The sequence below is a fragment of the Ranitomeya variabilis genome, chromosome 1 (genome assembly GCF_051348905.1).
Source record: "Ranitomeya variabilis isolate aRanVar5 chromosome 1, aRanVar5.hap1, whole genome shotgun sequence".
Classification (NCBI taxonomy): domain Eukaryota; kingdom Metazoa; phylum Chordata; class Amphibia; order Anura; family Dendrobatidae; genus Ranitomeya; species Ranitomeya variabilis.
This window is the reverse complement of record NC_135232.1, coordinates 361,849,534-361,875,280: the sequence shown is the minus strand read 5'-3', so window position 1 is coordinate 361,875,280 and position 25,747 is coordinate 361,849,534. Positions and strand designations below refer to the sequence as shown.

Below are 25,747 nucleotides of genomic sequence, written 5' to 3'. Positions count from 1 at the left end.
CACCGCCAGGGCAACGAAGGAGTGGCTTCGTAAGAAGCATTTCAAGGTCCTGGAGTGGCCTAGCCAGTCTCCAGATCTCAACCCTATAGAAAACCTTTGGAGGGAGTTGAAAGTCCGTGTTGCCAAGCGAAAAGTCAAAAATATCACTGCTCTAGAGGAGATCTGCATGGAGGAATGGGCCAACATACCAACAACAGTGTGTGGCAACCTTGTGAAGACTTACAGAAAACGTTTGACCTCTGTCATTGCCAACAAAGGATATATTACAAAGTATTGAGATGAAATTTTGTTTCTGACCAAATACTTATTTTCCACCATAATATGCAAATAAAATGATAAAAAAACAGACAATGTGATTTTCTGGATTTTTTTTTCTCAGTTTGTCTCCCATAGTTGAGGTCTACCTATGATGTAAATTACAGACGCCTCTCATCTTTTTAAGTGGTGGAACTTGCACTATTGCTGACTGACTAAATACTTTTTTGCCCCACTGTATGTCCCATGGTTGACTATTAGGCTATGTGCACACGTTGCGGATTTTGCTGCGGATCCGCAGCGGTTTTGACGCTGCGGGTCCGCAGCAGCTTTCCATGCATTTACGGTACAATGTAAACCTATGGAAAACGCAATCCGCAGTGCACATGCTGCGGGAAAAAAACGAGCGGAAACCCTGCAGTTTACATTCCGCAGCATGTCAATTCTTTGTGCGGTTTCCACCTGCTCATTAATAGGAATCCGCAGGTGGAATCCGCACAAAATCCGCATAAAAAACGCGATAAATCCGCAGGTAAAACGCAGTGCCTTTTACCTGCGGATTTCTGAAATCCGCTGCGGAAAAATCTGCAGCCATCAAAACTACGTGTGCACATAGCCTTTTCCCTGCTTTTGAGAACTATAACTCCCAGCATGTACAGCAGGTCCTATGGCATGCTGGGAGTATAGTTCACCACAGGAGTGGTGATTTTTTGAGCTAGTGCCATGGAAGTGGACACAGCTTTTTTTTCTTAATTCTATTAGAGCTTGCCTCCAGGTACAATTCCGGGCTTTCTGTGCTTCTGCTCCATGCACTCAGGGTAAGGTTATCAGCAGCTCAATCCTTTCTGTCCCTGCCGCCTGGCTGGACAGGAGGAAGTGGGCGTCTGATGTCCTGACTCCTGACCCCCGGCTGCAGTAAGTGGCAGGGTCCCAGCAGCAAAGAAGAGCAGAGCGCGCCTCTCCCCCTCCGTCTATGTTACCTCATGACAGCTGGTGTTCAGACCATCAGACTGCGGCCAACAACTCCATCCTGTCTAGCGTGGCGGCCGGCCACAGTGATTTTAGAAGTGCAGCGCGATCCTGTGCACAAGGCAAACTGATGCTGCCTAGTGTGCTGGCTGCAAAGAACAGAACGCCAGCTGACAGCATGAAGGGAGCGACAGATCGAGCGGCCCACTGCAGGGACCGGCCCTTCTGGCATTTGCCAGAAATGCCCTATGGCCAGTCCGGCCCTGAGGATAATGTACCAGAGAAGTCCAAGTAGATGTAATAGAAAATAGACTTTATTTCTACGCGTTTCGTGGTGATCACACCACTTCCTCAGGACAGTCTATACACATACACATACAGGGTCTTGTATTTATAGCAAAAGAAGGCACATGGAGACGCCTTCTTTCAAAAAAACACCACACCCAGTGGGCGGGGAATCCGACTTAAACACATATTCAAACACATATGTACATTATAAAACATACAAAACTATTATGAAATATAATTGAGTATAGAACTTAAAACCATTGCTCATACATGTTAAAATCTAAATACAAAAAAACACATTAAAAAGAGTAGTAAAGCAAACGAATACCTTTTGCAAGCTGGGGGAGTGCTAGAACCTACGGTGTTAAAACATTTATTCTTTGCCAGGACCCTGCTACTGACGTTTTGAACCATTGAGCCATGGGTGGATTTGATTGGATTGTTTAGTTTGGTGGTAGTTTCACAAGAGTCTGTGAAATCAAAGAGATAACAGTGGAAAACAAAAAGAAAGAAAAAAAAATCCTTGAGATCTCTTTTTTCTTTTTTTCCCCTTCTCTTTTTTTTTTCCCTTTTTCTCTCCCTTCTCCTTTCAAAAACGTGCAGAGGAATAATGAGCTTCTACAGGGGAACAGAGCAGAATCCATAGAAATATCCAAATCAATTGAACAAATCAGTTGTTTCGTTGAGTCCATGGGGATTTATAATGTTCAGCTTGTGAATCCAGAAGATCTCTTTTCTGTTGAGAGTCTGGACTCGATTAGGATTATCAAGGGGGATATGGTCAATAGGGATCACCCTGAAGGAGATCCTTTTGTTGTGATATATTGCATAATGCCTGGAAAGGCCATGCTGTAAAAATCCTTCTTTTATATTATACCTGTGTGAGTTTATTCTTTTATGCAGCGGTTGCGTTGTCCTGCCCACATATAATTTCTTACATTCACATATAATCACATAGATGACAAAACTGGATTGGCAAGTCAAATGGTATTTGATTTGAAACTCATCTGAATTTCCACTGTCTGATGAAAATGTTTTGGCATCATGAATGATGCTGGAGCAGCATAGGCATCTCGGGATGCCACATCTATAGGAGCCTTGCCTGGGCTTTTTTGTAGAGGGATTGAGATCCTCTTTTTTCTTTAGCCGGCTGGGGGCCAACATGTTTTTCAATGTTGGGGCCCTTCGAAACGTTATCAGGGGATTGCTGGGAAGAAGCTTCCCCAATATGGGATCATTAAGAAGTATGCCCCAATGTTTTTCCAGAACCAGACGAATTCTCTTGTTCTGGGCTGAAAAAGTAGTAATAAAATTGAAGCTGAACTTAGTATCAGATACTGATTTTTTTGTTTTTATATTATTAGAGATTAAGTCTATCTGTTCTATTTTTTTGCTTTCAGAGAAGGCTCTATGGATCAATTTTTTGGGGTAGCTTCTTTCAAGAAATCTATGTGATAAAACTTTTGATTGGTTAATGAAATCTATGTCCATACTGCAGTTCCTCTTGATTCTTTTGTATTGGTTGAGTGGAATATTTCTCAACCATTTGGTGTAGTGTCCACTTTGATAGTGAACATAACTGTTCGCATCCACAGGTTTGAAGTAGGTTCTTGTATGAATTTTTATATTGTCATGAAAAAAAGTGAGGTCAAGGAAGTCAACTGTGTCAGGGTTTACTACGGGGGTGAAACCCAAGCCCCAGGTGTTATCTTCAATGCTTCTGAGGAATGACCCCACATCATCATTTGAATTATCATAAATAAAGAATAAATCATCTATGTAACGTTTGTAAATGATGATGTTGGGTGCATGTATACTGCTGTATATGAAGATGGACTCGAAGATGGCCATAAACAAATTTGCATAAGTTGGTGCCACCTTCGAGCCCATCGCGGTCCCAAGTATCTGATGGTATAGGGTATCTTGAAAGGTAAGGAAATTATTATGGAGTATGAACTGCATGCTTTCATATAAAAAATCTTTTTGTCTAGGTGTCAACCGTGGATCAATGTCTATGAAGGTTTTAAAACACACCAGTCCCAAATCATGTGGGATACTGGAGTAGAGAGCGGATACATCCATGGAAATAAAAACAAAAGTGTTCTTCCATGGGATGTCCTTCGTCAGTCGGATTAGATGACTGGAGTCCCTCAAGTAACTGTGTAGTTGGTCTACATGTGTGTGCATCACTACATCCACATTATTAGCAACCATAATAGGTGAGTGAATTCATACTATCTCTCACGAATATTCCCTTTTTTCTCGGATAAGACCCTATTTGCGCTCTATATTCCTTCTAGCTACCCAATTTTTTCTTACAGGGAATCTGTCACCTCATTTTGCCACTATAAACTGCGGCCATCGCCATTAGGTGCTTATCTACAACATTCTGTAATGCTGTAAATAAGCCCCGATGTAACCTGAAAGATAAGAAAAAAAGTTAGATTATACTCACCCAGGGGGCGGTCCAGGTCCGATGGCCATCGCAGGTCCGGGTCCGGCACCTCCCATCTTCAGGCGATGACATCCTCTTCCTTGTTTCTGTCGCGGCTCCTGCGCAGGCATTATTCTCTGCCCTGTTGAGGGCAGAGCAAAGTACAGTACTGCAGTGTGCAGGAATCGGGAAAGGTCAGAGAGGACCGGCGCTTGCGTACTGCAGTACTTTATGTTGCCCTCAACAGGGCAAATCAGTATGCCTGCGCAGGAGCTGCAACAGAAGCAAGGAAGAGGACGTCATCGCATGAAGATGGGAGTTGCCGGACCCGGACCTGCGACGCCCATCGGACCTGAATCGTACTGGGACCGCCCCTGGGTGAGTATAATCTAACATGTTTTTCTTATCATTCAGGTTAAATCGGGGGGCTTATCTACAGCATCTCCTGCTCCACCTGCTGACTCCTTGTCAGTTCTCTCTCCCTGGGAAAGCTGCCTTACGGGGATCACCAACTTGCCTTGCAGGCACACCTCAGTCAGTCCAGATCTTCAGATGGGCTGTAGCTCCCCCAATGCAGTGCCATCCCGGCTCTGCACACACGGCCTCTCTTTGCGCTATTCAGGATGTCCGTCCCCACCTGGAACCATCCAACACACAGGCCCCCAGGTCCAAGGCCTCCCCATGTGCTCTTTAGGGATCCGATCATACTCCCAGAACCTCCGAACAGAGGCCTTCCAGGACCTGGCACACAGACCACTCAGGAACACAGGCTCACCAGGTGCTGTTCAGGGATCCGGTCCACACTCTAGACCTCCCAACACTCAGGCCTTTCCTCTCACAGGACCTTCCAGCCAAGATCCATTCAGGTCCATACACAGGAACCATGTGACCCACACCCTGGTCACATTATCAAGTGGTAACCACTCCCATAGATGGGTGGTGTGTTTGTGTGGCTAGTTCGACCCACCCAGCTCTCAGAACTAGCCCTGCCAGCCTCCCTCTAAAACAACACAATTACTTGTGGGACTACAGGTCCCAGAACAACCTTACTTCAAGCTGACAGTGCAGAGTATCTTCCTCAGCGACACACATAATGGCCATTCACAATAATGCCGGACTTTGTCTCATCACCATAGTTATAAGACTCCAGCTATTTTTACGCCTGTTAGTGGTGCTCCCTGTTTCTCTTGATCTACCATAGTTATGCCTGCGACTGCCATGCATTCCTATGGCTTCAATAAGCCTCCATGCGTATTCTGGGGAGACCATGCAGCGCCCCCAACCTGTAACAGGGGTCACTGCATCACATAGGGCAGTAGAGAATACACCTTTTGCAGCATTGTTTTTACCATCATGTCCCACCAATGGCTTTTAGGGATATAGTTCCCTTATATTTAGCATAGATTTGAGTTTATTTCACATAGCCAGTATAAGTAATCAGACAAGTGGAATCTCTATTCTAAGTTATATAAGTGAATATATTTTACGTAATAACAGTCTGAATGGTCAGTACATTTTGTAAAATGAAGGCAGAATCTGCCATACTTGTGGATGATTAACATCAATATCAGCTCTTTCTTTAGTCATACACCCTTGCATTACCTGATAGCTGTTGTCGATGGGCTCCACAACAGGCCTACTCATCCTTTTCAGCATGAAAGCATAGCATACACAAATTGTTAACAGCGGTAAGAGGTATACTGCCAGAAATGTATATAGAATAAAGGCTTTTTGATGTGCAGCTGTTGGAAAGGCTTCTATGCAGTAGGTCTGTGGTCCATACCAGTATCCAGTACTCAGCTTTTGGTACATTGCACAAGGTACTGATAGTACAATGGAACCTGTAAATAATTGATAAATGTTAGACACACTGAGAAATCAAGTTATAGGATGCAAATTACAGTTTGCGACAGCAACTAATGTCTTTACATATAGTCACTTGTCTTGAGGGTTCACAATGAATTCTATTGTTGCACAAGTACATATAATCTATTATACAGTATTTCCCAGTTGAGAGCTTTACACTTTACACATATTTCACATACAACAAATAAGTATTAACCTACTTGACATCATACTCTAATGCATTTAAAACATTCTTATCTTATTCCAACACTTCATATCGTCATGGTTACTAAATCCCCAGTAATTGTCAGACAGCATCTCATTTCACTTTAATTTAGACAAATGATTCCATGCAGTTTTCTTTATTGGTTGGTTAAAATTTGTTCTTTTTTCTTGAAAACAATATACACAGTAAATCATTGTGGATACCAAAATAAGTTTATTCATTTACTAAAAGAAACGGAAATGCAGAGAGATGGCTAACAACAGACATTAGGATGAGATAACAGTGACAGAGTTCAATGTGCACTTCTGCTCTTAAATTGGACAATGCGTTCATGCAGCTCTGTATATTCAAAGTGGCTCCAGCATATATGCACAAGCCCACCATAATATCAGAAGTCAGTGTATGGAGAGTTGGCTCCTGAATATATGTATATGTATATGCATGACCCTATCGTATGACCCCAAACATGATGAGTTTTGTTTCTACCAAACAGTTCTACTTTGGTTTCATCAGACCATATGGCATTCTCCCAATACTCTTCTGGATAATCCAAATGCTCTCAAGCAAACTTCAGATGGGCCCAGAATGTCACGACTCCCAGGTATAACTGCTGCGGGCAGAGAGGCGTACCACAGCAAGGGAGCTGAGAGCAGAGCGGCAAGGAACTCACCGGGTAGCAAACAGGACCTGTTACAGGTCTGTGAGAGCCAGAAATCTTGCATGTTTTTAGGTGTCCAAATACTTATTTCCGCCATAATATGCAAAATAAATCTTGCCAAATCAGACAAGGTGATTTTCTGGATTTGTTTTCTCATTTTGAGAAAGTTGATAGTTGTGTTCTACCTATGATGTCAATTACAGGCCTCTCTTATCTTTTGAAGTGGGAGGACTCGCACAATTGGTGGCTGACTAAATACTTTTTTCCCCACTGTATGCACAAGCCCCCCATTAGTTCAGAAGTCAGGGCATGGAGAGTTGGCTCCAGCATATATGCACAAGCCCACTATAAGGTCAGAAGTTAGTTAATAGAGATTTGATTTACATTACAACAAGAAAAATATGATTATAACCTACAAACAGGGGCGTACATAGAAATCATAGAGCCCCCCTCGAAGTTCTAATTCCCCCCTCCCCCAAAAAAAAATTCACAGAAGAGCAACAACTTTGCTGCCTTTGCAAAGTAATTTTCATAGAATTATAGAATGTTAGAGTTGGAATGGACCTCCAGAGTTATCGTGTCCGACCACCTGCTCAATGCTGGATTCTCTAAACCATCTCAGACAGATGTCTGTCCATCCTCTGTTTGAAGACTTCAATTGCAAGAGAACTCACTACCTCTCATGGCAGCCTGTTCCACTCATTGATCACCCTCACTGTTAACCCCTAAGCGTGGTTTGCATATTAATGACCGGGCCAATTTTTACAATTCTGACCACTGTCCCTTTATGAGGTTATAACTCTGGAATGCTTGCATGGATCCCGGTGATTCTGACATTGTTTTCTCATGACATATTGTACTTCATGTTAGTGTTAAAATTTCCTCGATATTACTTGCGCTTAGTTGTGAAAAAAAAATGGAAATTTGGCGAAAAATGTTTACATTTTCGACTTTGAATTTTCATGCCTTAAATCACAAAGATACGTCACACAAAATACTTAATAAGTAACATTTTCCACATGTCTACTTTACATCAGCACAATTTTGGAACCAAAATTTATTTTTGTTGGGAAGTTATAAGCATTAAATGTTGACCAGCAATTTCTCATTTTTACAACACCCTTTTTCTTTTTTTTTAAGGACCACATCACATTTGAAGTCACTTTGAGGGGTCTATGAAAGAAAGTACCCAAACGTGACACCATTCTAAAAACTGCACCCCTCAAGGTGCTCAAAATCACATTTAAGAAGTTCATTAACCCTTCAGGTGCTTCAGAGGAATTTTTGGAATGTTTAAAAAAAAAATGAACATTTAACTTTTTTTCACAAAATTTTTTATTCAGATCCAATTTGTTTTATTTTACCAAGGGTAACAGGAGAAATTGGACCCCAAAAGTTGTTGTACAATTTGTCCTGAGTGTGCAAATATACCATGTGTGGGGGGGAAACCACTGTTTGGGCGCATGACAGAGCTCGGAAGGGAAGGAGCGCCATTTGACTTTTCACTACAAAATTGGCTGGAATTGAGATAGGATGCCATGTTGCGTTTAGAAAGCCGCTAATGTGCCTAAACAGTGGAATCCCCCCACAAGTGACACCATTTTGGAAAGCAGACTCCCTAAGGAACCGATCTAGATGTGTGGTGAGCACTTTGAACCCCCAAGTGCTTCACAAAAGTTTATAATGTAGAGCTGTAAAAATAAAAAAATCATATTTTTTCACAAAAATGGTCTTTTCACCGCCAAATTTTTATTTTCCCAAGGGTATCAGGAGAAATTGGACCCCAAAAGTTGTTGTCCAATTTGTCCTGAGTACGCTGATACCCCATATGTGGGGGGAAACTACCGTTTGGGCGCATGGCAGAGCTCGGAAGAGCTTTGGAATGTAGACTTATATGGAATCGACTGCGGGCGTCACATTGCATTTGCAGAGCCCCTGATGTACCTAAACAGTAGAAACTCCCCATAAGTGACCCTATATTGGAAACTAGACCCCCTAAGGAACTTATCTAGATGTGTTGTGAGAACTTTGAACCTTCAAGTGTTTCACTACAGTTTATAACACAGAGCCGTGAAAATAAAAAATCTTATTTTTTCCACAAAAATGATTTTTTAGCCCAGAGTTTTGTATTTTCCCAAGGGTTACAGGAGAAATTTGACCCCAAAAGTTGTTGTCCAATTTGTCCTGAGTATGCCGACACCCTATATGCAGGGGTAAACCACTGTTTGGGCGCATGGGAGAGCTCGGAAAGGGAAGGAGCACTGTTTTACTTTTTCAAAGCAGAATTGGCTGTAATTGAGATCGGACGCCATGTCTCGTTTGGAGAGCCACTGATGTGCCTAAACAGTGGAAACCCCCAAGTCTAATTCCAACCCTAACCCGAACACACCCCTAACTCTAATCTCAACCCTAATCATAACCACATCCCTAACCTGAACACACCCCTAACCTTAATCACAACCCTAACCACACCCCTAACACCAACAAACCCCTCACCCTAATCCCAACCATAACCCTAACCACACCCCTAACCCTAATCCTAACCGTAAATGTAATACAAACCCTAACCTCATCTCTAGCCCCAACTTTAGTCCCAACTTTAGCCCCAACCCTAACCCAAATTTTAGCCCCAACCCTAACCCTAACTTTAGCCCTAACTTTAACCCTGACCCTAATGGGAAAATAGAAATAAATTTAAAAAAATATATTATTTTTCCCTAACTAAGGGGGTGATGAACGGGGTTTTGATTTACTATTTATAGTGGGATTTTATTTGGGAGCTGTCTCACACTAAAAGACACTTTTTATTGAAAAAAATAGTTTTTGCATCACCACATTTTGAGAGCTATAATTTTTCCATATTTTGGCTCACATAGTCATGTGAGGTCTTGTTTTTTGCGGGAGGAGTTAATGTTTTTAGTGGTACCATTTTCGGGCACATTACATTTTTTGATCGCTTATTATTATGATTTTTGGGAGGCAGAATGACCAAAAATAGCAATTCACGAATTTCTTTTGTGGGTGCGTTTATAGCGTTCCGTGTGTGGTAAAATTGATAAAACAATTTTATTCTTTTAGTTAGTACGATTTCAGCGATACCTCATTTATATCTTTTTTACGTTTTGGCGCTTTTATACAATAAAAACTATTTTATATAAAAAATAATTATTTTTGCATCGCTTTATTCTGAGGGCTGTAACAATTTTATTTTTTTGCTGATGACACTGTATGGCAGCTTGTTTTTTGCGAGACAAGATGATGTTATCAGCAGTACCATGTTTATTTATATCCGTCTTTTTGATCGCGTGTTATTCTACTTTTTGTTCTGCGGTATGATGCTAAAGCATTGTTTTTTGCCTCGAGTTTTATTATTTTATTTACGGTGTTCACTGAAGGGGTTAACTAGTGGGACAGTTTTATAGGTCGGGTCGTTACAGACGTGGCGATACTAAATATGTGTAGTTTTATTGTTTGTTTTTTTTATTTACATAAAGAAATGTATTTTTTGGGAAAAATATTTATTTTATTTTTTTTCTTTATTTAGGAATTTTTACAAAAATATTTTTACACATGTTAAATTTATTTGTTTTACTTTTTTACATTGTCCAAGGGTGGAACATCACCAGCGATTTGACAGGCAGTGAAGGAGGCTTGCCGACGCCTGCTCTTAGTAGGCACTGACAAGCCACCCACCTGCAGGACACGGAAGGACTCTGCGGCCATCTTGGATCCGGGAGCCTGCAGGGAGGAGACCCTCGGAACAACGCGATCACATCGCATTGTTCTGAAGGTCTCAGGGAAGCACGCAGGGACCTTGCATGATGCTTCCCATTGCCACCAGAATGCTGCGATCTTGTTTGATCGCAGTGTATCGGAGTTAAAGTGCCGGGAGCGGTCCGTGACTGCTGATACCCTGCGGCGACCGGCCACGCTCCCCCCGTGAGCGCGGCTGATCGCGTATTATTATTTTATTTATTTTTTTATATAGCGCTAACATTTTCCACAGCGCTTTACAGACATTATTGTCAGTGCCGTATTTGGCATTCATGCTGCCCTAGGCACTGTAAGTGGTCACTCCCCCTATTGGCTAATCAGACAACAGTCTCATGCAGCCGTCAGTGTTACACATACAAATTCTATCCGTATTTTTCACAACTACAGGTAACCATTATAGTCTATGAGGCAGTCCACATATCCGTGATTTTTCACGGACTGTGTGCCTGTGCAAAACTTATGGAGATTTGTCTGTTTTTTGTACAGTACAACATATGAAAAGTGCTAATACAAGTCTATGGGTCCAGAGAAAAACCATATCACACGGGTAGTATTAGTATACAGTCCGTGCGCCATCCGTGTGCTGCCTAGGATTAACATTGCAAAGTATAGCAAAGGCTTCATCATTTATCTATCTGTGAAAACCACCAACGATAACTGATGGTAAAAACGGGCACACGGACCGTACACTGATGACACGCAGACTGTACTGATAACACACAGACTGTGTACTGATGACACACAAACCATAAACTGATGACGCACCGACTGAACACTGATGACGCACGGACCGTACACTGATGACGCACGGACCGTACACTGATGACGCATGGACCGTACACTGATGACACACGGACCGTACACTGATGACACACGGACCGTACACTGATGACATACAGACCGTACACTGATGACATACAGACCGTACACTGATGACATACAGACCATACACTGATGACACACGGACCGTACACTAATGACGCACGGACCATACACAGATGACGCATGGACCGTACACTGATGACACTCGTACCGTACGAACACTGATGACACACGGACCATACACTGATGACACACGGACCGTACCCTGATGACGCACTAAAAGTGCCCATTACCATTAAATAGTAGTTAATGTACCCATACACATTAGACTAAGGTCAGCCAAACCTGCACATATCAATGAGCTCGGCCGACAATCTAATCCTAGATTAACACATCCATGTGTTACAATCTGAGAGAAGCCGAATAATTTTTTTCTCAGTGGTCATCCAGGTTGCTTAAATTGTTTTCTCCCATTTTGTTTCACTGAAGAAGCGCTCACTTCCAGCCAATACAAAACCCTTGGAAGGTCACGTTTTTATTCAAGTTTATCACTAAGAAACAAATGCAATCAATTCACTTTTATTGAGAGAAGCGAACATGGAATTGGCATGTGACCCCACGTATGCAAATCACATGCATAAGGTCACGGGATCGCTTTCTTGTATCAGGAAATCATAATAGTGTGAATACAGACTCTTCTTCTAAGTCTGGACTGCCCCTTTAATGGTATAGGCTATATGTTTGGATTTGTTGTCCTGCTGTAAAATTTGGAGCCAGATGCATCCTTGCTACCTGCCTGAACTAGGCGTATACAGCCAAAAAGGATGCATGAAAGAGCACGTGCTGACTGCATCAATGACCCCATCAGCGCATATCACTGAACGCAGTTTTGTGGAGGTTCAGAACTAAGCCTGACAGAGCCACCGAATGCATTTACACAGAATAGACTGTCAATCACACAATGCACGAGCAAAATGTTTGTCCACTGAGTGAAATAAATTCTAAGATTGTTTAAAGAGGCCACTACTGTAACATTGATGACCTAAACTGAGGACCGCCCCTGTCCTAAGGGGATGACCTATCCTTAGGATAGGTCATCAATGTCTGATCGGTGGGGGTGCAAACTGTCGTTGGTGGCTGGAACTGCACACACCCTGCACCCCTCTATCTCCTGCACCCCGCACCCCTCTTTCTTGCACCCTGCACCTCTCTCTTTCTTGCACCCTGCACCCCTCTATCTTTTGCACCCCTCTCTTTTGCACCCTGCACCCCTCTATCTCCTGCACCCCTCTCTCTCATGCACCCTGCATCTCTCTATCTCTTGCACCCTGCACCCTCTTGCTCCCCTCTATCTCACACACCCTGCACTTCTCTGTCACAGTCTTGACCTCTCTATTTCCCACAGTCTGTAACGCCACACATCTCTGTCAGTCTTCACCCCCACAGCCCACAGAGCCTGCATCCCTCTATCACATACACCCTGCACTCCACATGTAACCATTCCCTCATTACCTCTCACAAGTTTCTCCATCTCCTTCAGCTTCCAGCTGGCAAAACTCTGTGGCTCCTCCCCCATGAGTCACATGATCGTGACGCCATCGCAGGTCCTGTACCATTCAGATGTTATTTCTTCCATTTAGGCAGGGAGCTGATTACTGCTCCCCTTTCCCCGCCGTTCGCTCGCATATCGAAATACCCCCTACCCCCCAACCTGCTGGACTAAAAAAAAAAAAAAAATACCTTGCTCAGGTGAAGCCCCCCACATCCTGGCACCCCTAGGCATGTGCCCTCAAGTGCCTAGTGGCAAATACGGCCCAGATTATCGCACTATCCCATTGTAATAATTATAGGGGATAACTCAGGAGACTCTTTGCGTGGAACAAGACAACTACAGGATATATTTTTATAAGTGGTAAAGTCTATATTATCACACGGTGATTCAAACAGGTGCAGAGAGAAACTCAAGTCCACAACACTTGGTGTAAATATAAAACGCAGCTTAACAGTCTATAGGAAACTTCTGAGTAAAATGCAATCACGCAGAAAGTCTATGAAGCACAATTATTCTTGAAGATACTTGACACGAATAAGTCCTTATATAGTCCAAACACAGATAAATATGCTTATAAGGCAGTTCAAATAATATCTTAGCTCAACCAGGGAGGCCTGGGTAATAGTCTCAGGTTTTTGCAGAGCAGCAACAGCTTACATGTCCAGCAAATGCAGATGGAAGTAAACACAAGCAGCAGATGAAGGAGGATTACCGGAAACTGGTGTATACAGCAGGAACTCAGAGCAGAGTAGCAGGATCACCACACAGGTTCACAGGAGCAGGTATATAGCCAGGGAGTCACCAGGGTCAGGAGCTGGATGCAAGGCAGAATACTCTAGCACAGACTGAAGTCTTGGATGGAGTTTTATAGCAGGAAGACACAGTGCACATGAGACCAAAGATGCCATCTTGGAAAAGGGCAGTAATGCACAAAAGGTAATAAAAAGGTTCAGAGTCCTGACACCCATCTATGGGAATTAAGTCCCAGGTCATATGGACGGGATAGTTCATCCGATGGCAGAAAGGGGTTAAAAAGTTTTTTATAATATCTAATCTGTATCTTCTCTCTTTCAGTGTCATTCCAATGCTTCGCGTGTTTCCATGTGCAAATGAGAATAATGATGATTCCTCTACACTGTGACATCCCTTCAGATATTTGTAGACAGCTATTAGTCTTCTTTTTTGCAAGTTAAACACTTACTGATCCTTTAACCGTTCCTCGTAGGACATACTTTGCAGTCCCCTTACCATACTGGTAGCTCTTCTCTGAACTTGCTCCAGTTTTTCAATGTTTTTTTTAAATGGACAGATTATTCCAGATTAGGTCTGACCAAGGAGGAGTAGAGGGGAATAATTACAATAAGGCTGGAGTCACGCACAATGTATAAAAAATCTGTCCGATTTTGTCTGCTGAGAATCGCACAAATGTTCTCCGTATGTTGATCTGTATCTCATCCGTGTGCAATGCCAGGATGCTTTTTTTTCTCATCCGTATGGTGAGATTTTCTCACACACTTGCAAAATGAGCAAATAATGGCTGAGACAATTTCCTGTCACCTGCCCAATGCCTGAGAATTTCTCACAAGTCACACTGATGGTCCGTGTGCTGTGCGATTTTTTCTCACACCCATAGACTTGCATTGGCATTTCTCAGCTGAGATACGCGGACAGTCGCAGCATGCTTTTTAAAACAAAGTTCTGGATATCCCCTTTAATTTCTCCATCTCCCCTGCTGCCGGTGTCGGCGGGAATCGCACTGCACTCAGGTGATATCCGAGTGCATTGCAATGTTTCACACACACTCACAGACTTATATGGTTGCGTGCGATCTGATCTTATATGGTTGGCATGCAATCGCAGCATGCTGCAATTTTTTTCCTGTCCGATCGTGATCTGATGGAGCAGGAAAAAAACACTATTGTAAACAGAAGCATTGGCCCCGGCCAGTTTTGAAGCTGAGTGGACCGATTAACCCATTAATTACCGCTGTCAATAGCGACAGCTGTGTTTAATTGGTATCAAGAGGGTTACAAGACCCCCTTAATAACCATTGGACTCCTGCAATGAGAGTCATAGGTCCAATGGTTACCATGGTACCATGAGGTCACGTGTCTACCCAGGGTATGATGGTTTGTGAGATCCAGCTAAAAGCTATAAATCGGTCTTATCAATTTTACTGTACTGTGAATAGCGCAAAAAGTAAAAACAATAAATTGATGGGTTTTGTTCGTTCAAAAAATCCTACAAAAAATAAGCCCTCATACAGCTCAAAAAATAAAAATGTTACAGAATATGGCGACAATCTAATGGCAGCAAAAACCTAAAAAAGCACCCACATATACCTGGTATCACTGTAGTCGCACCACCCGGAAGAATACAGTGTGTACAGGATGTATTGAGAGCCCATTACATTTTTCACTCTTTGTTTCATTGCAGAAATTTTGTAAATTCAAAAAAGTAAAATATGTTTCTCATTAATGTACACTCTGCACCAATCTTGATGAAAAAAAACCCAGAAATGTAGAAATTTTTGCAAATTTATTAAAGAAAAACTGAAATATCACATGGTCATAAGTATTCAGACCCTTTGCTCAGTATTGTGTAGAAGCACCCTTTTGAGCTAGTACAGCCATGAGTCTTCTTGGGAATGAAGCAACAAGTTTTTCACACCTGGATTTGGGGATCCTCTGCCATTCTTCCTTGCAGATCCTCTCCAGTTCCGACAGTTTGGATGGTGAATGTTGGTGGACAGCCGTTTTCTGGTCTCTCCAGAGATACTCAAGGTTAGGCCGGGATCACACATACGCAAGATACATCCGAGTCTCGCAGGTGAAAACCCAGCTCTGGCGCCGGCACTCCGGAGCGGAGCGTGCAGCGGCACAGCAATACATGGAGCTGCACGTTCCGTTCCGGAGTGCCGGCGCCAGAGCTGGGTTTTCACCTGCGAGACTCGGACGTATCTCGCGTATGTGTGATCCTGGCCTTACTAAGAGCACAGTTGCCTCAATAATGCTTAAATGGAAGAAGTTTGAGACCACCAGAAGTCTTCCTAGACCTGGCCGTCCAGCCAAACTGAGCAATCGTGGGAGAAGAGCCTTGGTGAGAGAGGTAAAGAAGAACCCCAAGATCACTGTGGCTGAGCTGCAGAGATGCAGCTCAGATGAGAGAAAGTTCCACAAAGTCAACTATCACTGCAGCCCTCCACCAGTCGGGCCTTTATGGCACAGTGGCCAGACAGAAGCCTCTCCTCAGTGCAAGACATATGAAAGCCCACATAGTTTGCTAAAAAACACATGAAGGACTCCCAGACTATGATAAATGAGGTTCTCTGGTCTGATGAGATGAAGATAGACCTTTTTGGTGATACTTCTAAGCGGTATGTGTGGAGAAAACCAGGCACTGCTCATCACCTGCCCAATACAATCCCAACAGTGAAACATGGTGGTGGCAGCAGCATCATGCTATGGGGGTGTTTTTCAGATGCAGGGACAGCGACTGGCTGCCATTAAAGGAAACATGAATGCGGCCAAGTACAGAGATATCCTGGATGAAAACCTCTTCCAGAGTGCTCTGGACCTCACACTTGCCGAAGGTTTACCTTCCAACAAGACAATGACCCTAAGCACACAGCTAAAATAACAAAGGAGTGGCTTCAGAACCACTCTGTGACCATTCTTGACTAGCCCAGCCAGAGCCCTGACCTAAACACAATTGAGCATCTCTGGGGAGACCTGAAAATGGCTGTCCACGAACGTACACCATCCAACCTGATGGAACTGGAGATGATCTGCAAGGAAGAATGGCAGAGGATCCCCAAATCCAGGTGTGAAAAACTTGTTGCATCATTCCCAAGAAGATTCATGGCTGTACTAGCAGAAAAGTGTTCTTCTACTCAATACTGAGCAAAGGGTCTGAATACTTATGACCATGTGATTTTTCAGTTTTTCTTTTCTTAATAAATTTGCAAAAATTTCTACATTTATGTTTTTTTTTTCAGTCAAGATGGGGTGCAAAGTGTACATTAAAGAGAAATAAAATGAACTTTTTTTGAAATTACTTAATGGCTTCAATGAAACAAAGAGTAAAACATTTAAAGGGGTTTGAATACTTTCTGTACCCACTGTAAATAAGCCGTATCACTTATACCGCACAGTGAATAGTGTAAAAATAAAAATAAGAACTATTCTTGTACTGTTGTCTATTTTTTATTCTACCTTCCAAAAATTGTAACAAAGCTCAGCTCACATTTATCCTCCACTCTACGCTGAGCGCTTACATTGGAGTTTCCGTGTAAATTCCACAAAACTGCCATTCAGACAAAACCCCGGACAGAACCACTCACTTATGAGGCAGATGGTGTCACTTTGGACAGGTCTTTGTTACTGTTGGTGTCCCATCATTTTAGGTGTCTTTTTAGGGCACAAGTATGGATAACCACAGATCTGTGCACACCTAAAGAGATGGGTACCACCGGAGCAGATGCCAAATGGACTCCAAGGTGTCTTCATTTGCCTCATTATGGTGGGTGGTTCTGTTGGGGGTTTCGTCTGATTGCATTATGTGGGATTTAAACAGAAACCATGACATCAGTGCTCAGCGTAGAACACAAGAATATGATCCCAGCCTTATTCTGTAAGCTATTGAAAAATATTATGTACCCCAAAATGTTACCAATAAAAACCCTAATTTATCCCACACAAAACCAGCCCCTACTCAGGTCCGTCATCTGTCACTGGAAATATTGGGGTTACCATGTTACTGCTATAACAAAAACTCTGTAAAAGCGACATGACTCCCGCTCCTTCAAATACAATCCAGTGAGTACTGCTCTTCCAAATACAAATGCCTCTATCCTTCTGAGCCCCACTGGCAGATTTGTAATTCTCCAAAAAAAAACCTGGCTTGGATGTTACAAAATAGTCACTGCAGCCAAAGATGAATTCATTGAGAGATGCAATTTATACAGTGGGGTCACTTTTGGGGTTTTTCTGCTGTTATGACACCTTAGGGGCTCCGCAAATGTTGCCCACAAACTATTATAGCAAAATCTTTGCTCCAAAACCCAAATAGCACAAACCCCTTCTCACCAATGACATGTGGCCTAACAGTAATTTCTGACAACATGTGGAGCATCACCGGGTTCCGGAGAAATTGTGCTATAAATTCTGGCATCCAATTTCACCTATTAATCTTTGAGTACCTAATAAATTTGCATCAAATACAAACATTACATTTTTACCACTAAAATATCATATTTCCATGTCTCAATGTTACAAAAATTCTGTGAGCCACCTAAGGGTTTAAAATACTCATTACACCCCTAGATGAATTCCTTAGGCAGTGAAGTTTGCAATATGGGGTTAACATATGGGGATTTCTGCTGTTCTGGCACCTCAGGGGCTCAACTAATGGAGCCCACAATCTATTCAAACAAAATCTGTGCTCTAAAAGCCAAGTATCGCACCTTCCTATCCGATCCCTGCCATGTGCTCAAACAGTATAGTACAACCACATATGGGGTACCACGACATTCAGGAGAAATTGCATAACAAATTGTGGGGTCCAATTTCATCTATTACTGCTTGTGTAAATTATAAAATTGCTGCTAAAACAGTAAACTGTAAAGCGCTGCGTAATATGTTAGCGCTATATAAAAATAAAAAATAATAAATAATAATAATAAAGTATTTTAGTGGAGAAAAATACATTTTTTGCTCTTACATCTAAATGTTGTAAAGTTTTGTGAATCACCTGTAGGTTAAAAATGCTCCGTACACACCTACATGAATTCCATCAGGGGTTTAGTTTACAAAATTGGTTCACTTGTGGGGAGTTTCTGCTGTTTTTGTACAGTAGTATTCAAAATAATAGCAGTGTTCAAAAACATGAGTTAATCACAAAATCTTTAGACTAGTTTTTATTTGTATGTATTGGGAACATTGCACAGTGTTTTCTAATTCAAAACATGAAGAGAAATGTATATGTTTTTTAACTACTTTACAGAAAATAACTAAAAATGAACATTGCTGTTCGAAAAAATAGCAGTGTCTGCATTTATCTATACAAACTCACAATATGTGCTATTTTGTTTAGGACTTAGCATTCCTATGAATCACTAACCTAATATTTAGTTGTATACACACAGTTTTTTAGAACTGCTTCACATCTATGTTGCATAGAGTGAACCAACTTCTGGCACCTGTCAACTGTTATTCCAGCCCAGGATGCTATGACTATATCCCACAACTTTGTGACATTTGTTATTGACTTTGACTCAGAAACAGAATTTTTGATGTCACCCTCCAAGTATTCCATCGGATTAAGGTCCGTGGATTGGGCTGGCCGCTCCATAACCTCAATTTTGTTGGACTGGGACCAAGATTTTCCTTGGTTATTGGTGTGTTTAGGGTCGTTGTCTTGTTGAAACTCCCATTTCAAGGGCATATCTTCTTCAGCGTAAGGCAACATGACCTCTTCAAGTATTTTAATATATGCAAACTGGTCCATGATCCCTGATATGCGGTAAATAGGTCCAGAACCATAGTAAGAGAAACATGCCCATATTATGATACTTGCACCACCACGCTTCACTGTCTTCAGAGTGTACTGTGTCTTGAATGCAGAGTTTGGGGGTTGTCTGACGAACTGTCTGCAGCCCTTGTACTCAAATAGAACAATTTTACTTTCATCAGTTCACAAAATGTTTCTCCATTTCTCTTTAGGCCAGTTTGGCAACTTGTTTCCGCTTCAGTACGTTTTTGTTTTTTTTAACAGTGGGACTTTGCGGGGACTTCTTAGAGTTTAGCTTCACACAGGCGTCTTCTGTCACAGTACTCACAGGTAACTTGAGACTGTCTTTGATCATCCTGGAGTGGATCATTGGCTGAGCCTTTGCCATTCTGGCTATTCTTCCATCCATATGGTAGTCTTCAATTTTCTTCCACGTATCTCAGGTTTGGCTTTACATTTTAAAGCATTGGAGATCAATTCAGCTGAACAGCCTATCAATGTCTGCACTTCTTTTTAAGTTTTACCCTCTCCAATCAACTTTTAATCAAAGTACGAAGTTTTTCTGAACAATGTCATGAATGACCCATACTTCTCAGGCTTTCAAGGAGGAATACATGCACACAGGGTCGGACTGGTACACCGGGACACCGGAGAAATGCCCAGTGGGCCCAGAGAGGAGGGAGAAAAAATATTTTTTGTAAGAATGCGGGCCCTTTAAAAGTGCAGGAGGCAGAGGTGTGCGCAGGTGCGTGCACACAGTCCTGACCCACCACCACGACCAGGGCCGGCGACACCACCCAGCAAACCCTGGTAAGTGATGGGGCCATGGGTGTGGGACACACGCTATGGGGTCCGTGAGTCGAGAGATCCCGGTGCCAACCCTGGCACGGGCCTTTTCTAATACTCACCTCTTCTCGTTTCCAGCAGCTGCACTGTCTTCAGCGCCCTTCGGCTCTGCGATGTCTCAGGGCAGTGGGCGTGATCACGTCATCACTGCGGGCTCAGCCTCTATGTCCTGAGCACTGCAGTTGGGAGACGCTGAGTATAACGAACCTGCAGTGGTAATTTGACAGGTGAGTATTTGATTTTTTTTTTATGTATGCAGCATTACATGGGGCCCATAATGTACTGTATGGAGGAGCATTACATGGGCCTATGATATACTGTTTGGAGGAGCATTACATGGGGCACGTGATGTACTGTATGAAGGAACATTACATGGGGCCCATGATGTACTGTATGGAGGACTATGTGGTGCCCATATGTTGTACTTTACCTGTTTTTCTTATCTGTGCATCAGGTATCGTGGCATGTGATAAAGGGGCCCACTGATACACTTTTGCCCGAGGCCCATGAAAACCTGGAGCCAGCCCTGGCAATGACGCACATCAAGATGCATGCCGGCTGCAGCTGTGACGGGGTGCTTTGTTCTGTGACAGGCCGTGCATCAATGCAAGAATCAAAAAATAGTAAGGCCGCACCCTATAGTTATACAGTCTCTATGGACCTAGAAGGGCACGTCCTCACCAGGGGGTCCATCCCAGTACACGGATACAAGTTCAAATGAAGAAACGGACAGCGCCACACCAGGATTGGAGTGTTCCTGTCATGAACACGCCTATAATTCCATGACAACCGCTTATGCATTGTTCGGATTGGTGCGATGTGATTTGTTTACACTCTGAATGTCGGGGCTGTAATATTGAATTTGTGGACACAATTATGTAATGGGGAGCGATCAGGGTGAGTTGAACTATGTTAGTTGGTGAAATATACAAAGTGCTGCTCATGTGGGATTGTTTTTATATTTATATGTATATATTATATTGTGTTGTGTTTTTTCTAATCTGTCATAGTTACCCCATTGGCTGTTAGTTAATTAATGGGGTGGGCTTAAGGGTATATAATGGTGGTTGGAATGTCCTTTCACTGTGCTTGATAAAAGTCTTCGGACCGAAACGTTGCCGCAGGAGGCAGAATAAAATGTGAGCTGCTTTTTCACATCCTGGTGTGGCGCTGTCCGGTTCTTCATTTGAACTTGAGGCCGTGCATCAATGTCACACAGCAGATATGTTAAATGGCTGCCAGCCTATCAGAGGTGAGAAGAATCCCACCGTGATTGAGCAAGGTAGTGGCTATAGGGGCAGTTGTAGCGCCCCCACTGCCACAGGGCCGAGGGGTACCCGGTACCGGGCCTGTGAGTCTCTGCTCTGGGGTTGTCACGGTGGCTAGGCCCGGTCCGTGACCCTGCCGAGGGGCGTACAGTGATAGATGGGGGTAGATGATGGTGGTGAGGATGTTGTAGTAGTGAGGCTGTGGTGGTGCGGTGCAGTAAATAACGAGGACACCAGGTTGCAGTCTCTTTACCTCTTTACTGAAGATCTCTGGGTCCTCAGTCCGGAACACGGTTCACCAGGCTGCGCAAGTCCGGCCGGTCCAATGGCACCTCCAGAGTTCTCTTCACAGGTGGAAATCGGTGCCTTCCTTCTAGCGCTATGTGTTGTGGTCCTTCCCTGCTGTGCTTACGGAAAGTCCCCCACAACTGTTGTGTCTGTTTCTTAAGTTCCCTCACAACTCGATTAGATGATGTTCTGCTAATCCTCCGTCCCTCCCTGATGTTCTGGTTGGAATGGCACCCGTTTGACGGGTAGGCTCGGAGCTCTTCCGGGACCCTAGAGTCGCCCCTCTCCACAGGTTGCCCCCCAAGACTGCATAGGTGATTTAAGGTAGTCAGCCCGCCTTAAACTGACTGTCCTGCCGCTGTTTGGAGTATTGCTTGAAGCTGAATGTTATGATACTCCCTCGGCGTTCCGGCCACCGGTAGTGCGCCTCAGTAGGATGTTGCTTCGGTCTTACAGCACGACTCCTACTGGTATTCCTCCTTTTGCGTGATCTCGTTTCTCACTCAGCACAATCTATCTCGCTTCTAATCCTTCCTTGGGCATCGCCGCTATCCTGAGCAGGCACGGTCCCGTTACGTTCGTTCAAGTTGCCAAGCCTCTGTCAGGATCCCACCCCTGACAGAGACCCTACTGTATCTTCCCCCACAACACCCTCTGCCACAAGGTGTTGCCTGGTTCCAATCCAGTCAGCTTTCTGATCTAACTTCCTGCCTGACCCCCAGTTTACCCACTATGGTGGGGAGTGGCCTAGTGAATAGAACCCTTAGCTCCCCCCGGGGGCCCGACTATGAAATGTATTGGTGTCTGTGATACCTGATCAGATGAACTCCTTCAGTGCCATCAGATGCACCATAGCTCCCCATAGTGGCGGAGCCACAGTACTGCAACGACCAGGACTCTGGGGCGCTGCACTCCCCCCTGGTTAAACACAGTACTCCGGGACTGAGAAGAAAACAACAATACAAGTTAGCAAAAAGACATACAGTTTTGTTGAGTGCAATAACAATAAGCATATTTAAACAGGCTTCCCTTTATGGGAGGTAAGGACACTTGAACGTTACAAACATAGTTAAATATCATAGCAACATGCTATAAATAACTTTTCTTTTACCCAACCGGGTATTCTACTAAGTGCAAAATTGTTGAACAATAATTTAACATTGCCTTTAAGGACATACACTCTGAATCCACTAAAGACCTTCTTATAATCACATTATAAGGCATTTTAACTTTTTCATTCTCCTTCTTTAAATCTGCAGGACCGCCTGTCCTAACGGCACCAGACCTACTGCCTCTCCTTTCTATGCAGGACCACCCCGTTCAGCCCGGGCCTACTGCCTTTTCAGCTACTATACACGGTATAGAACATAACATTACTTTCAGTTTAAGAGCACTGAGCCATCTCTACATGACTCCTATGAGGACTCAGGGTTTACCTTCTATCCTAATTATCTATCAACATTATCAAAAACATTTTCTATTGAACATTAAGCCTTCTCATTATCTTTCTCACTATCATGCATGCTGGACACCACGTCTACCCCTACGGGCCCACTGCATCCTTCTTCTATCTTTCACTTTCTTTCGGAGAACATCATCAACATTTCTTCACAATTAACTAGTTAAATACATATAACTTACTCATGTAAACATTATCATCACTTTCTTTCATCAAACATTATTGCTATCTGTCTTAAAGCAATGTCACCATTTACGTGCAACAAATGAACATCCCCTTTAAGAGGGGAACAAGTCTCTATGAGGTAGCACGCCTTCTCAAGCTACCAGTCCATACGCAGCAAAGGTTCCAGTGTGGTATCTTCACAAAGTGTCCTTCTTTAAGTAAAACCAGTAGGGAGCACCTTTAATAAGGTGCAAACTATTTACACAAAGTTTGTATCATGCACTGTTCATGATTGCGGCAGTTCTGGAAACTTGTGCAAACAAGGAGCAAAAGGAAAATAAAAACAAAAATAAAAGCAATAGGGATCCCGGTTAAACTAAGGGATCCCTTTAAGAATAACCCAGGTCGGGTATTAGTAGCAAAAAGCAGGGAAACAAGCAGTTAACTATGTACAATTTCAGGTTTCCGAGGTTTAGTTGGACGGCTTCCAGGGCTGCACCTGGCACTTAACCCTTCTTGGCCTGGGAAAAGTGAGGTCCAGGGTTACACCCAGTGCTGGACAAAGGACGTTAACCCGTCTTGCATGTACTGTTAAATCATGCGCAGCGATGGAGGTCTGCGCAGCTTGAGTATGGGCATTTGCTGCAACAGAGGTAGCGGCTGCTGCAAGATCAGTCACTGGAATGGAGTCAGCAGTTGCGGCACTAGCAGTCACTGGAGTGGTGTCGGTCGTCAGGGCAGGGTCGTCCTTCATACCTGCTTCAGATGCGGTCCCTCCGGTGCCGGTCTGCTCTGCCTCCGCTGGGGTCTGGAATGCTGGCTGCAGGGCCTCGTGCTGCGATGTTGTCATCTCTGCTCGCAGCATCTCGCTTTCCAGCTTCGAAGCGCTGGGACTTCTTTCCTGCTCCGGACCAGATGAGGCTGCCGACAGATGTCTGGTGAGGCTCCTGATGATGGCCTTCTTCCACCCGGCCTCAGTGCTCAGCTGCGTCCGCCGGGGTCGGTTGCTGAGCTCGTCCACTCCGGCCTGCAGGAATTCAGCATCAGCGGTGGAGGCCTGGTTGCGGTGCCCCTCCGGATGGCTGGGGGAGTCCTCTGCTCCGACCCCATGCTCCAGCTCCGGGCGGCTCGCCATGGCGTCCTCCATGTCGCTCACTTCTTCTTCCTGGTCCTTTTCCCGCTCTCTCCTTCGTGGGCGGTTTCGTTTTCTCTGTCTCTGCCCACCATTGAGGATCAGGAGGCGGATCTCGGCTGCTGACGGACACGTCCTCAAGGGGCCGGAATGTTTAGACTGGGCGGCCATTGTCTTTCGCGCTCTTCAGCTTGTTCACGCCCACTTCCACGCCCTTCTTCTTCTCCTGCGCTCTCCTTAGCGCTGTAATGGCGACGGTTTTGGCGGGAACTTTTGGCGGCAAGTGGCAATCCACAGTCTTTGCAATAAAGTACAGTCCAAGCACAGTAAATCACAGTTCCAAGGCACACATGACCTGATTCTTCAGGCTTAAGTAGATCCTGTTCGTGACGCCAAGTTGTAGCGCCCCCACTGCCACAGGGCCGAGGGGTACCCGGTACCGGGCCTGTGAGTCTCTGCTCTGGGGTTGTCACGGTGGCTAGGCCCGGTCCGTGACCCTGCCGAGGGGCGTACAGTGATAGATGGGGGTAGATGATGGTGGTGAGGATGTTGTAGTAGTGAGGCTGTGGTGGTGCGGTGCAGTAAATAACGAGGACACCAGGTTGCAGTCTCTTTACCTCTTTACTGAAGATCTCTGGGTCCTCAGTCCGGAACACGGTTCACCAGGCTGCGCAAGTCCGGCCGGTCCAATGGCACCTCCAGAGTTCTCTTCACAGGTGGAAATCGGTGCCTTCCTTCTAGCGCTATGTGTTGTGGTCCTTCCCTGCTGTGCTTACGGAAAGTCCCCCACAACTGTTGTGTCTGTTTCTTAAGTTCCCTCACAACTCGATTAGATGATGTTCTGCTAATCCTCCGTCCCTCCCTGATGTTCTGGTTGGAACGGCACCCGTTTGACGGGTAGGCTCGGAGCTCTTCCGGGACCCTAGAGTCGCCCCTCTCCACAGGTTGCCCCCCAAGACTGCATAGGTGATTTAAGGTAGACAGCCCGCCTTAAACTGACTGTCCTGCCGCTGTTTGGAGTATTGCTTGAAGCTGAATGTTATGATACTCCCTCGGCGTTCCGGCCACCGGTAGTGCGCCTCAGTAGGATGTTGCTTCGGTCTTACAGCACGACTCCTACTGGTATTCCTCCTTTTGCGTGATCTCGTTTCTCACTCAGCACAATCTATCTCGCTTCTAATCCTTCCTTGGGCACCGCCGCTATCCTGAGCAGGCACGGTCCCGTTACGTTCGTTCAAGTTGCCAAGCCTCTGTCA

General features: G+C 44.2%; 1 protein-coding gene across 1 annotated transcript in view; it reads right to left on the bottom strand.

Annotated features, from left to right (window-relative positions):
• LOC143759353 (G-protein coupled receptor 54-like) overlaps positions 1–25,747 on the bottom strand; it is a 222,423-nt gene that overhangs the window by 50,208 nt on the left and 146,468 nt on the right. Inside the window, exon 4 of the mRNA XM_077248943.1 lies at positions 5,549–5,787. Coding sequence (XP_077105058.1) covers positions 5,549–5,787 — 239 coding nt within the window. The remainder of the gene's footprint in view (positions 1–5,548; positions 5,788–25,747) is intronic.